The sequence below is a fragment of the Xiphias gladius genome, chromosome 2 (genome assembly GCF_016859285.1).
Source record: "Xiphias gladius isolate SHS-SW01 ecotype Sanya breed wild chromosome 2, ASM1685928v1, whole genome shotgun sequence".
Classification (NCBI taxonomy): domain Eukaryota; kingdom Metazoa; phylum Chordata; class Actinopteri; order Istiophoriformes; family Xiphiidae; genus Xiphias; species Xiphias gladius.
The window spans coordinates 16,386,202-16,400,193 of NC_053401.1; the positions used below are offsets into that span (position 1 = coordinate 16,386,202).

Genomic DNA, 13,992 nt, shown 5'->3' on the forward strand with positions numbered 1-13,992 from the left:
CCCTGTCTGCCTTGGTTGTGACAGCACCTGCTGTAAAATGCAGGATTCTTGTGGTTTTGCAGTGTTCGGGTCATTGCTCTGTTTGTATACAAAACCACGTCTCTGTTGTGTGTAAAACAGCAGAGACATGGTGGGTGTGAGTATAGCGGGAGGGACTCCTCCTCTTCCCCCCGCTATACTCACCCCCACCCCTCCTCCTTCCATTTGAGTCGGAGCTGATGCAATGCTCATCTTTAAAAAGGGTGAGTCCCGACCCCTCCTTTAGCAGAACAGGATCTTGTTTCCGAGCGCACACAATCTCTGGGAATTTGGTTAAATTAGTGAATAAATATAAATTATTTGCTTTTACGCGTCGATCGGTTTATTCAACGACTGTCGTTGTGTATCACTTGATTTTTTTTCTGCTAGTGTTCTGAATCAAATCCTGTCTGGTAATTCATTTTTACATTTATTCATATTTAACCTAAATACACTCAAGGATCAGTAGGTTTTGGTGAAGAAATCGTCCGGACATTTGCTGTTTCTTTTTTCATTGAAAGGATTTTACTGTCCTCCTGCTACATCTTCGAAAGGTGAGAATGCCGGCATTTTCATCATTTACAGAGTGTTTGAAATTACCGGATGTAGACGGCACAGTCTTGAAAGATAAGTGTGAGCTTCTAGATGGCAATATTTTACACTTTTTGGTTTTTCAATTTCTACTTAATTTCCTTGTCTGTCTTTAGTTTGAAATTTGGATCTCATTTAATTTAAAGTAGATGTGATACTGGGTCTTTTGGGTTAATTAGTCAATATTAGATCCATTTCCTGCCATATTAGATGTGTGGATCCCTTTCTTAGAAGCCAGGAATGTCCTTTCTACGAGGCCCGAGGCGTTAATTCTTACCAGGTCAGTGCTATTCCAAATAAATAAATAAATAATGAAGCTAGTGTGACAGTGATGCTGCAATGCTGGACTCGTGTCTGGTGGTGGCACAGGGCTCCCACTGCCACACAGATAAGTAAACACGAAAAAAGGGAAAAGGAAGAAATATAAAGCTGTCTGTGTATGTAATTTGAAAACCCTCTAATCATAGTATGAATCAAAGCACTCTCAAGCCTCTGCGCAAAATGGAGAGCCATGCCCATAAAGGGTAAACACGTGCCATTGTTTCTATGGGAGCCGGCCATGGATATAATGTCATTAAACAGATCTGGGGTTACGCCTTTTGGGCTCTGTTTGGGTCTACAGGTGCGCACTTCACAGCCAAAAAAAAAAACATTATTATTTTAAAATGTCAGATTTATAATATCACATGAAGCTTTGCCTTAATTGCCACCCCATTCTGCTTCTCACTAAAAAGCTAAAGGATGTTTAATGTGAGATAGAAGAAGCTGAAACACCACGTTTTCACTCCACTTTTCACATGATTTCGAAGGGAAATGTGTGCGAAGTCTGCGGCGCGTACTGCGGCTTTTTGTCATTCAGCATCTACATCAGGGCTGAGGTGATGTCGGGTGGACGCGAATGCCGGTCTGGTATTTTTCCACTGCCGGTGCGTCACCCCTCCTCCCTCACCCTCTCCTCCTCCTTCTCTACCTCCTCCCTCCAGAGAGAAGTCACATGACCCGAGGCGCGCGCCTGCTCACTATAATATTGATTATGCTAAGGGAAAGTGAACGCGCAAAGCTAGAAATAAATGGGCTGGGGTAGCAGGACATCACACAGGGAGCAGAAATTGCGTAAAAATAAAGTGTCAAAAATATATCTGGTCTTTTTCTTTGCTCCGAAATTTACAGTATGAAACAGCCCGCTGCAAAAACTGAGATGGACCATTTGAACAAATATCGTGAAGAAGACAACAGCAGTTCCAACAGCAATGAGTGCACTTACCAGGACTGTTCAAAGAAAGTCCCACTGGGCGGGTGAGGCTGGCAGCATAATATGTCTCAACACAAAAAATATCATCAAAAATGTACACTTTTCTGAAGTACGCTGTACATCCTGTATACCTTTGTACAGGATCAGTTTCTTTAATTTTTTTTCTATTTTCTTTTAAAGCCAATGCTCTGATATAGATGCAGAGAGTCAAAAATTCCTCCCTGAACACAGCGTGGGAAAGAAGAAGTATGAGACTGAATATGTAAGAGCTCATCTTATCCTCCAACACATTTTTCTCCTTTAAAAACTTGTTCAATGTAATTTTCCCACAATTTATTAACAGATTTCCCTTTATTTTCTCCACAGCACCAGGGCAATGCTTCCTTTGGCATGTCTGTCTTCAACCTGGGCAACGCCATCATGGGCAGTGGCATCTTGGGTCTGTCCTACGCTATGGCCAACACTGGCATTGCCCTATTTGTGTAAGTTTTTATTCTAGCATATATCAAATATTAATTAGGTTCTTTCAGCTTTCTTCACTTTGAAGGTATTTCACATGCAGGGGCCTTGGAGAAAAGACAAACAAACAAAGGAACAGGGAATTTGTGATAATGGCAAATCAAAAACAACTTTTAGCATAAAAGAAAGGCAGATATTGAAGTAACAATGCTGTCATTGTCATAATAGGTTCATAGTATAGGAAAACAGCACTTGACACAGGCATAATTTTTTTTCATAATCCAACATCAGGCAAGCACACCTGCCTGTGCTTGCAGGCAGGTGTGTGGTTTTTTCTGTTGAATCAGGGTTGCAGGTCATGATGCACTGTAGCTCTGCAGGATGAGTTTTCTCGCCAGCAGTGTGTGTGTGTGTGTGTGTGTGTGTGTGTGTGTGTGTGTGTTCTGCAGCCACTCAACCCTGAGCTGTAGATTACACGGGGTTGAAAGTTTATAAATGCTCGCCACCACAGTTTAAGTACTTACTATCAGGTTTGCTGTAGATAAAACTGTGGAAAGAGTGTTTATTTTTCGTGAGAAAAAGGTCAAGATAAAAGTTTGCTTTAGGGCAAATTATGAGTTTTTATGAGAGCTATCTCTATTGTTTTTCGAGTGCATTTTGGTATATGCATTTTTCAGAAATTTGAAACCTATTATCATAAGGAAAACACACCCTGTTTAATACCACCTTTTCTTAGACCACACACAAAAAAATACTGTCTAAAGAGGCAAAAAGTTTTACTACTACACAGGCAGCACCTCACAGCACTGATCCCTATTCAGCTTACTGTCTCTGACATCCAACCTGAAGCAATCGGGAGCCACAAACAAGCTGAAGAAAAACCAGTACAGTGCTATTTCAAAAGAAGAGTATTTTTCTGTAACGGATTTCAGAATATCAGTATTTGTACTCAGAATAGGCTACAAGATCCTTTTTTGTCATCAAATGGCATTTGAATCAGTTTGCAAACACAGGGAGTGGCAGGAGAAGCAGTTTAGCTGAGTTAATCCCACTAACATGCACTCACAGGAGATCATGAATGGAGCAGAGCCTGGTTCAATGTCAGCCAGCAGTTGACCAATCTGAGCCCTAAATCTGCAGGAAGTGGGGGATTACAAAAATCAAGTGGCTACTACATTGCTGACGTAGCTGGATGTATTTCTAGCTGCTCTTTATCACTGATTAATGAAAGATAGCTTTCTGTTTACATTTCACAACACTGGTGCTCTTCCCATCAGCAATTAGTGACAAAAAACTAGCCTCTCAAAGAACAAACTGACTCTGCATAAAAGGTCATCCAAAGCATATATTTGTTGAGTCACAGTGTGATAGGGGATAAGATATGAATGATTATTATACAGAGACAGGCAGGCAGGCGAGGAGCTAGCCAAAGGCCCAAAGTAACTGGACAGTCACACACCCGAGAGGAAACATTGCGTCTTTACAGCACGGGTCTCAGATGGTCTGGAGAATAATTGGACTATTATTACCCCTGGGCACACAGTGCTGGCTGTGCAGCATCCCAAGGGTTGCTTAAAGGATCCCATACTGGGAAACCTTTCGTCCTTTGCAATCCTGCTGATGCTGCTTATGACTAACAGAACCTGCAGACTGATGCTGCCTTCAAGGTCTTTGTTGATCACGTCATTAAAATGTGAGAAAATGCAGTTTTCGGCCACAGCAGATGATTTTCCTAATTCGCTGCTGTAAAACTGTGAAAATGTGCAGACTCTTGAGTCTCGAAGGCAACAAGGTCAAAACTGCGTGATGGTGACCCTATTTTCAAAGTGAATAGTTTGGGAAAATCATTTATTGGTTAGTCATCTTTTGGTTAGAGAATGTTCCTGAAACAAGCAGAAATTGGTGAAATCCTGTTATTTTTCTGGCAGATTCTCCCAGAAGAAATAAGATTTGAGTCATTACAAGGCAATATGGTATAAGACATGTTCCACAGTTCCAGCAGTAGAGTGTCTGTAGAGTGTCTTCACACTAGCTAAATGTCAGTGTGTTTATTTACCACAGTCAAGAAAATACATTTGTCCTTTAATTGGCCTTTAAAGACCTATGTTCAATAGGAGTGTTCAATCTAAAGATTAACACATCTAACAGTGCACTTCAGTTTGTCAATGATTTTTCTGTTTTTATATCCGCATAGATTCTTGGTTGCAGGTCAATATTTAGCTAAAGATCCCTTTCCTCTGTTTACAGGATTCTCCTTGTGGCGGTTGCCATCTTCTCCTTATATTCTGTCCACTTGCTGCTGAAGACGGCCAATGAAGGAGGTGAGTTTATTAGATAGTCAAATATAGAAACTTCCCAGTGGCTTCATTATTTTTTTTTTTAAATGTTAAATTTTCATTTCTTTGTGTATTTCCCCTTCAAAGGTGCACTGGTTTATGAGCAGCTGGGTTACAAAGCTTTCGGGTTGCCAGGGAAACTTGCTGCTTCCTTCTCCATCACCATGCAGAACATCGGAGGTGAGACACTGTGGCACTTTTACAGCAAAGAAAACTTCTTCTAATAAGTAACTATTATTGAACTACTTTTCTAAATATCCACCATGGGTTTATTCCGCAAGCTAAAACACTGTCACACTAAATCTAAACTAGGTGGATGGGGAAAAAAGAAAGAAAAAACAGATATCTTGGCTGATGGAAACCAGTGTTTTTGGAACACTGGTTTCCAGTAGAAAACTTCAGTCATTCGAAGAGCATGTGTCAAACTTTTTTTCTTCACGTTGAGCAACTCTGCCACTCAACAAATATCAGACATCACTATTTTTGTATTGGAGTTCCCTACATGGACATGACTTGGCTTATTTTACAGGAAAATATATTAACTGTAGTTTCTGTCTTTACAGCTATGTCAAGCTACCTATATATCGTCAAGTACGAGCTGCCCATCGTCATTCAGACCTTTCTGGGCTCGAACAATGGGTGAGTAACCAGATATATAAACCCAGCAAACTAATTTGATCATCTTCAGGTCTGGAAAAGTTGCAAACAAAGGTGTCCTGTAAACAGTTCCAACAGTTAAACTGTCTTTAAAGAGGCACAGTGAGTTTCCTTGTAAACAAACAGAAGTTATGCTTACAAAACACAGTCACTCATCAAAACACTGGTCCATAGTGCTACTAGTGGTCAAAAAGTCCAAAGGGTATCTTTAATTTTCAGCGGCTTAAAAAGATGCATTATTCAAAGTATCACAGTAATCAATACTAGGTGTTTATTTCGTTTTCATATTCCACACAGTATTAAATCATTGTAAATGGCAGAAATTGGAAACAATTATGTAAACATGAAAATCCTGCAGCATATAGTGCAGAAAACATGTTTTCTATTTTGCTTGATATAAATGATAGCAAAAATGACATGACATGAGAAATTTCTCAACATTGTTGTGGTAGTGACTCAGAGCTGACCATTAGACCATTTGTTAAGGAGTTTTGCATCAATGACTGTTAATCAAATGTCAATACAGACTAGCTTACACATCCCAAAACGGATGTTTGTAGAGTAAGGACTCCAAATAGTTTAAGATTTGGTGAGAGAAATGATGTGTTGGAAAGCGTGTGTTGTAGTACAAAAAATTTCCCAACTGAACCAGAATTTTTAAATGAGTTGTAAAAGAGAGCAGGAATAGCTGCAGGTTATTTTTCAAGTGCTGAGTGTCAGAGAAGGTTAAGCAGGGTCTTTGTCCTTCAGTTGTAGTATAGGAGGGATGAATGGTGCGGGGAGTCTGGATCTTTTAATGGGACAGACAGTACTCAGTCTCTTCATGTGGCCCCTCAAAGAGCCTTTTTAGAAGATGCAGCCGGTACTGCATCGAGACAGAGCAAAGGATGAGATCACTGCAAACTTGCTTCAAATTTAAAAAAATTGATGTGGTACGGATCCTCGGTGCTTTTTTGTTTCATCTATTTCTGTGAGTGATGCAGTCATCCTGTGCAGGCCAGTTTGTGTCAGCTGACATGTAGATGTTGGTAAAGCTCTGAGTTGACAACATGTGTCAAAGCAGCAGCTGAGAGGTTTGATCAGGCCTGAGGCTGCAGGAAAAAAGGATGTAAAGGAATATTCTGTCAGGAAAGTGGAATTAATGTGATGTTATCCTTCAGAGTTGTCAGTTTCGGAGCTAATTAGTTAACTGTTGATGCTGGTTACTTTAGCAAATATGTTTGTATATTTGATATGTGATCAAAGATACATATAGTATTTATGATTTATTATTTACATCACCTAGTATTTAAACATTTCAAAATGACCTACCTGATCAGAACGTCATAAAAAAATACCGAATCTGGAAAAAAAATAAATAAAAAAAATGAACTAAAGCTAAAGTGGCAAAGTTCCAAAATACATGCCATCTAGAAAAGGCATATAAATCAACTGCAGTAATGAAAGGCAGCAAATATTGTCAATAAAGTGGCCTTCTTGCAATTTAGTATTGAATTCCAAATAGTTGTCAGAACTATGCAAGACATTAAAAAAGAAAGGTAAAAACCAATGGAGCAGGGGCTGAGATATCCTGACTTTTAGTCTTCAGTAGAAGTCAGGCCCTGAAAATAACGGATCCTACATTTCCCATAAATGGTGACATGATCATGGTTATTTTGTTCAGACTTTAGAGAGTTCCCACCAGAGCCACAGATGACATTATATAACAGTTGTCAGAGGCTGAGTAGTACTTTTTGTGACAAGAAAACTGAACTTGATGTGTAAAATCAGTGGAGTGCCCCTTATGTTAATGTAAATGTGACACAAGTTAAAATCTTCAGTCACATAATGTTTTCATGAGACTGTTACATATTATGATACACTGAATTAAGGGGCAGTACACAGACTGGTGATAATTAGTTAAGTGGTAAATTAATTAATGACTTACAGCAAGTATTTTTCACTGGTATGTTGTTCTTTCTTGTGTTTCAGAGAATGGTACACTAATGGAGACTACCTGGTGCTGCTAGTGACGCTTGTCATTATCCTGCCCCTCTCACTGCTTAGGAACTTGGGTAAGCTGTGTGCATGTCTGTGTGTGTTGTAAAATTGGATGCATTTCTAAATAGGGTTGCGTTATGGGTCAGTGATGTGCTTGCGTGTGTTGACTCGGAAGTGAAGTGATAAAAAAAGAGAGTTCCACAGCTTTAAAACAGAAGCCTATTGTTAAAAACAGTAGCTCATGTTTTTGCCCCCCCTCCAGGTTACCTTGGTTACACCAGTGGTTTGTCCCTGCTCTGCATGGTGTTTTTTCTGATTGTGGTGAGTAAAACCCAACCATTTCCTCAGTCCTCTGTCTCTCTCTTACAAACACACACACACACACACACACACACACACACACACACACACACACACACACACACACACACACACACACACACACACACACGTATTTCTTGCACACCCCATTTGGCACATGAACCAGACTGTTGTGCCAGATGAGTCTTACTCAGAAAACACATTTCAGTTTTACCATGAAATCCATGGCTCCCCTCTTTCCCAAATGGAAGAGTGGGATTCCATTACTTAGAAATACAATAAGCTAATGTCATAAAACACTGGAACACAACAAAGTAGGAATAGTGAAACTTATATTTGGATGCAATTTAAGATTTGATTTGGGATACTGACTGTTTTTCAACTGATTTCTCACAGTAATCTGGTTTAAGTAAAGTTTTTGTTTCCCATGATGGGTTAAATGAGATTTCAAAGGCTTTTCAACCAGACAAAAAAGAGACAGATATACATAGCAAATTTAAATAGCTAATAAGCTAAATAGCCAAAATATTCCCTAATTTAGAATAATAAAATCCCACCTAAAACTTGTTGGCTTGTCCTCCAGGTGATCATCAAGAAATTCCAGATCTCGTGCCCTCTGCCTGAGGATGTGAACGCTCTGAATGAAACCATGAGCAAAGTGCTGAACACCACCTTGTCCCATCTGAACACCACCGCTGTAGACTACAGTGAGGACGCTTGCACGCCAAAATACTTTGTCTTCAACTCACAGGTGAAGCTCTTTGACGTCCAAACATCTGGAGAATTGAAATTTGTACTAAAACTACTAAAATCTTATGTAATGTTTGGGTGTCATTTTTCTTCCCCAGACTGTCTATGCTGTTCCCATCCTGACCTTCGCCTTTGTATGCCACCCGGCCATCCTGCCAATGTACGAGGAGCTTAAAGAGTGAGTTGTCCACTGCTTTCATTTCATCATGTTCACCCAAACTACAAGACACAGCTACTTTCTTATTAGCTCTTTTCCAACCATCTCTAAGATTATTGTGTTCTTGTGTCTAAATGAAACATCCCCTCTTTCCCAAACAGCCGTTCCCGTGGAAAGATGCAGGGCGTTGCCAACGTGTCCTTCCTGGCCATGTTCATCATGTACCTGCTGGCTGCCCTCTTCGGATATCTGACATTCAACGGTAAGTCTGGGGGAAAAAAAACATTTGATGTGTATGTATAAATATGTTAACTGAATGTATGATGGTAGGCATCTGATATTTAGCTGAACTGCTTTGGCATATAGCTGATTCCGTAATTAACTGAAATTTAACAAAAAAAATAAGTAAATGAGAAAATTAATCCCATATCCTCAAAATTAATTTTAACATATTTTCTTGAGACAGTTAATTTTTAGGAGAAACAGAAATCTAAATTTTACTTGTGGACATGTGGAAGCCACATCAAAAATGTGCCAAAATTCACTATAAAGCAACAAAGAGTGATGACTAGAAACCATCAAAGAGTTAATCATACCAGTGCGGGTTTACAAGCAGTCATTGTCCCTGAATACTAAATGTCAGAACGGATCAATCATCTAACGTTAAGGGAGGACGCTTCAAGGTCCAAATTAAATACAGAGTAACCCTTCCGGAACAAAATGCTCAGGAAAGGACTCGAGGCCTGTTATGCAAGACTGTGAAAAAACCCACCTGATGCAGCTGAACAGTGTGCCCGCATGTTTGTATTCCTGTTTGTCGTGGCAGGAACATCAGAGTGAATGTAAAGAAATGTTCCTGGAACATCAGGCTGGTTATATAAGAGCATGATAGTGAGCAAAGACGTCCTCAACTTTCATGACAGGGCAAAACCCGATGTGGGATTTTAATTAGTTTGAGCCAGGGCGAGTAGAGATTGAGAAAACATCGTGACATTTGTTCTAACTTGCTTCGTGGGGTTTGCCACCTTTTGGACAAGACGGAAGGCAAAAATTCTATGTGTGGGGTGAAATACTTTGCAACAGTGATGTTTAAATGGAGGCAATAAATCTAACACAGCTACTCAGAAAACAAAGACACGGTGTGTGCGTAAGTCATGAACACAGCAAAATATTTTATATACTAGCCTAGAGTATTTTTTGGTGTTTTCACACATTTACTGGGGGACAAAAACAAAACAAAACAAAAAATGAGGCCTTTCCTTTCATGCTGTAGTACATTAATGTTTCTTGAACTGCTCCCCAAAAGAGTCAACAGCCATGCAAACAACTCTTTTACACTGTACTTAGGCCCAGTGGTTCTTTAGCTAATGGGCTCACCATGACAATGCTAACATGCTGATGTCAAGCAGGTGTAATGTTTCCATAATGTCTAACATGTTAGAATGCTAACGTGATAATTAGCACTAAACACAAAATACAGCTGAGGCAAGGGAAACGATAAAAAAAGGCTATGGATTCAAAACACATTTTATGTTTTCATAATGGACACACTGAAAAAGTTTGAAGTGTCATGAATCACTTTTCAATCAGCTAACTCACAATCTCCAGTTTTGGCAGCTTTATAGCCTGTTTTCTGTAAACTGCAACTCCCAACGTGTTTCTTTATAGAGATGTTTCACCTGTTGTGTTTGTGAATCAGACCTTAAGTACTTCAGCTCTAAATGGTCTCTGCTGTCTTTCCTTGCAGTGCATGTGGAGCCCGAGCTGCTGCACACCTACTCCAAATTCTACAAGTTTGATGTGATCCTGCTGATCGTCCGCCTGGCTGTGCTGACTGCCGTCACCCTCACTGTTCCTGTGGTGCTCTTCCCGGTAAGTGTCAAAGAAGTCAAGCTCAGATCTTACAATTTTAGTCTGTAGAATTGAATGGGTCATGTCAGATAACCTCTCTTTTATCTCTCTGTAGATTCGTACCTCCATTAACCAGCACCTGTCCAGATCTAAGGAGTTCAGCTGGATCCGCCACACCATCATCACCGTGGGCCTGCTGGGCAGCACCAACGCCTTGGTCATCTTTGTCCCCACCATCAGGGACATATTTGGCTTCATCGGTGGGTGTCTGTGTGTGTTAATGTGTATGATAATGCCATAAAATGCATCTCACATACAAAATGTTGTGACTAAAATGCCAAATTTCTTTCCGCTCCCAGGCGCCTCTGCTGCTGCCATGCTCATCTTCATCCTGCCCTCAGCTTTCTACATCAAACTGGTCAAGAAGGAGTCCATGAAGTCTGTGCAAAAGATCGGGGTAAGGGGTTGGTTCTTAATACCAACACATATATGTAAAGAATTTGCCAAACATTACCAGAATGCCATTTCACTGAAATCAATCGCTCTGGTTGAGCACATTAGCTAAATGTGAAATTATTTCCTTCTCCAGGCCACTGCCTTCCTCCTGTGTGGCCTCCTGGTCATGATCGGCAGCATGAGCCTCATCATCTTAGACTGGATCCACAATGCTTCAGCCAGCCCAGACACACAAGCTAATGGACACTAAAGCTCCACCTCTCCTGCTGCAGCCTGTCACAGTAGAAAGGACAGCTTCCAGCGCTGGACTGCTATGACCACGCAACCAACGAAAATAAAATCTTATTGTAAAAGAAGAAAAACACAAGAACTCACTTGATACTCGGCTTTGACTTTCTGAGCAACAGACCATTGCCATTCCAAGAGAATGTATCCTTTGTACAGTAAGCTGTTATAGGCCACAAAGATGGTGTTTTTTTCTCGTTTTATGTAGCATTTTTCATCATTGTTGTTTTTGCTCGTTTTTACTCTGTAATTTTTTTTTGTAGTTATTGGTACAGCTGAAAACAAATATTTGAAGGTGCCTCATAACAGAGATGACATAGTCTTAGATTTCAAAATGCAGCTTACACTCAGGTACGGTGTTCTGTGTGTGCGAGTGTGGCTGTGACCTCAGAGCTCAGCAAGTCTCGCTGAGAAAAGTTTGTGAATCTCCCGAAGAGTGACAAGAGGCAACACACTTAAATCCTTTTTTCCGTTTATCCTCCTCAAGGACAATTAAGTTCCTTCCAACATGTTTTTTTTTTTTCCTTTTTTACTTTGCCAAAAATGTATTTGTAAAGCATCTTTATATAATGTAAGCACTTACTGTTTAGCACACTTGCAAAATTTTCACAGACGAGGCCTACTACGGCCTCGTCTAAACGATTTCTGTTTAGTATTCATACCAAGGCTCTGTGACCTTGCTTATAGTGTCAGCTTTCCTTGTAAAACATAGTATAAATCAACAGAACCTGCCTTTTCAAGCCCAACACTGGGAGCTGCAGAGTATCTCACAAGAGGACTCTTCTGAAACTGTATTTACTTACTCTTTAAAACCTACTGAAGATCTTGTTGGAATAGCGTGTGCAGCGACGACACTACTGCTCCGAGATCTGGAGGCCGCCGAGCCTTCAGTTCCACTTCCCCACTCAGGGGCGGGGGAAACTGAAAATTTTTTCTTTATGGAAGAATACTTTGAATTTGACCACATCCAGTGGTTGTAATATACCTGTTAAACTTGCAAAAAGAAACCCTAAAAACTAGAAGTTAGGTGTGCTCTTTAACACCGACAACCAGTCATGTCAACAAAGAAAGATCTGTCACAATATTTTGAGTGTTTTTAGGTATGGTTGCACAGTTTTCTGCTTTCAAAAAGTTTCACAGCGAAGAACTTGAAAGCTTGATGGGAACTTGCTTCCGGTCAAGTTATGAGTCTGTCATCTCACGGTGCACTGTGCTTCCAACACTAACTTAACACATCACCAAACTCTTATTGTCTAACATCTATTTATGGAAACCGTGAAATCAATGTAATTTAATCTATTTTACTATATTTATATAATATTGTATGTGTGTGTGTATATATATATATATATATATATATATATATATATATATATATATATATATATATATATATATATATATATATATATATATATATATATATATGTATATATATATATATATACTGAGTTTAACTGTATATAAGCTTTGTTTTAACTTTTTTTTTTTTAAACAATAATAATCTGGAGCTGTAAAACAAAAATGAAAAACCCCAAGCTGGTGAATTTGTGATGTGGAATTTGCTCTGATACAACAGAGCATCTACTGTTAATATCCATTAAGACTGACTGAATTATATTACTGTGTCGATTCTGTAAAAACTGTATTACATGTGGAAATCACGGAGAGAATGGCAGCAGTCTTGTTTCCTTTTTGGCCCCTGAACACGAACCCGAATTAGCAAAATGTTCTTTACGCACGTCTTGGTTAGAGAGTACATCAGCCATCTCTTGACCTCAGGAGCAAAGAGGGCTTTGCCTACCAATGTTACACTCTTGTTTCAATGAAACACAATGTATATCCTGTAATTAATGTCCAATTAAAATCAAAGATAATCTCTAGCAAGGGCTGTTGGTTTTCATTGCATCCTGTCAGCTTATTTTTATCTGAGCAGAGTCTGTGAAAGTGGGGACATGATGTTAAAAGTGGTTTGGGAGTCACATAGTGGATTTGTACCAGGTCCTCCATCACGCAGATGAAAGGAACCTTCAAGTGTCTCATCAGAATGCTAGTCAACCTTAACAGAGGAAGCTCGGGGTCCTTTTATTAATGAAAAACACAAACACATTTGATTTCAAAAAGTATGAACTGTATAGTCTTTGAAAGAAAATGCCTTTCACTTTCTTAAAGAATAAAGGAAAGACAAAAAGAAATGTTTCCTATATTTAGTTTATAGCTTCTTCCTGAACACATATATTAAAGCCCAAATATAGTTTTGTGCACCCTTAATTAAACTAAAACATTGGTGCTATAACCTCTTAAAGATACTTAATACATACATAAGTTAGTACTGTTCAGAGGTACTTCAAATATTTAAGAAAATCTCTGTGCTTTTTTTTCTTTACTTTTCCTTTTTTGGTCCTGAACATGCACCTGGATCAGCAATCCTGTAATTAACATCCACTTAAAATCAAAGATAAACTAAAACATGGCCTTGATGTTTCTGCATTCTGTGTCAGCTTCTATTTTGTCTGGGCAGAGTATGTAAATGTGGTTTATGAGGAAATGGAGTTAAAACTTATCTGGAAGTTATTCAGTGGATTTGTACCAAACCTCCATTATGCAGGGGACTTTAAAATGTCTGGTCAGGTGAATTTCAGGATTATAGTCCACGTCAGAGGCCACTACCTCTCTGAGTGGTTTTAAACAAATATTTATGCATATTTATGCATCTTTATTTATAGAAGGCACTTGGCACCTTCCACATATAGACAGTCATAACTGTGGGGTTTTAATTATTCTCCAAGTGCATACTAACATGGAATCTAATCAAGCATGATTGGAGTGTGGAATTAAAGTAAATCACTTCTCTTTTAACAACACTGCTCCCTCGTGGT

The 13,992-nt window shown here is 39.3% G+C and overlaps 1 protein-coding gene across 2 annotated transcripts; it reads left to right on the top strand.

Annotated features, from left to right (window-relative positions):
• Positions 1-238: 238 nt before the first annotated feature.
• On the top strand, positions 239-12,440 carry slc38a2 (solute carrier family 38 member 2). Of its 2 annotated transcripts, none has more exons than XM_040143652.1 (16): positions 239-572; positions 1,780-1,905; positions 2,042-2,123; positions 2,228-2,343; positions 4,568-4,641; positions 4,744-4,836; positions 5,220-5,295; positions 7,285-7,367; positions 7,556-7,614; positions 8,198-8,365; positions 8,463-8,542; positions 8,683-8,783; positions 10,269-10,393; positions 10,488-10,632; positions 10,732-10,829; positions 10,962-12,440. In XM_040143652.1, the coding sequence occupies exons 2-16, from the start codon at positions 1,781-1,783 to the stop codon at positions 11,076-11,078; spliced, it is 1,542 nt and encodes a 513-aa protein (XP_039999586.1). In that variant the 5' UTR covers positions 239-572; position 1,780; the 3' UTR covers positions 11,079-12,440. The 2 variants fall into 2 exon arrangements, with proteins under 2 accessions (XP_039999586.1, XP_039999594.1); XM_040143660.1 differs by lacking the exon at positions 239-572 and adding an exon at positions 585-889.
• The last annotated feature ends 1,552 nt before the right edge of the window (positions 12,441-13,992 follow it).

What these genes read in the sequence shown, in the direction of transcription:
- slc38a2 (XM_040143652.1), top strand. Translation starts at nt 1,781, where the DNA reads ATGAAACAGCCCGCTGCAAAAACTGAGATGGACCATTTGAACAAATAT. An exon ending in AAGAAAGTCCCACTGGGCGG is followed by an intron (nt 1,906 to 2,041) that starts GTGAGGCTGGCA and finishes TTTCTTTTAAAG; the next exon opens with CCAATGCTCTGATATAGATG. An exon ending in GAAGACGGCCAATGAAGGAG is followed by an intron (nt 4,642 to 4,743) that starts GTGAGTTTATTA and finishes TCCCCTTCAAAG; the next exon opens with GTGCACTGGTTTATGAGCAG.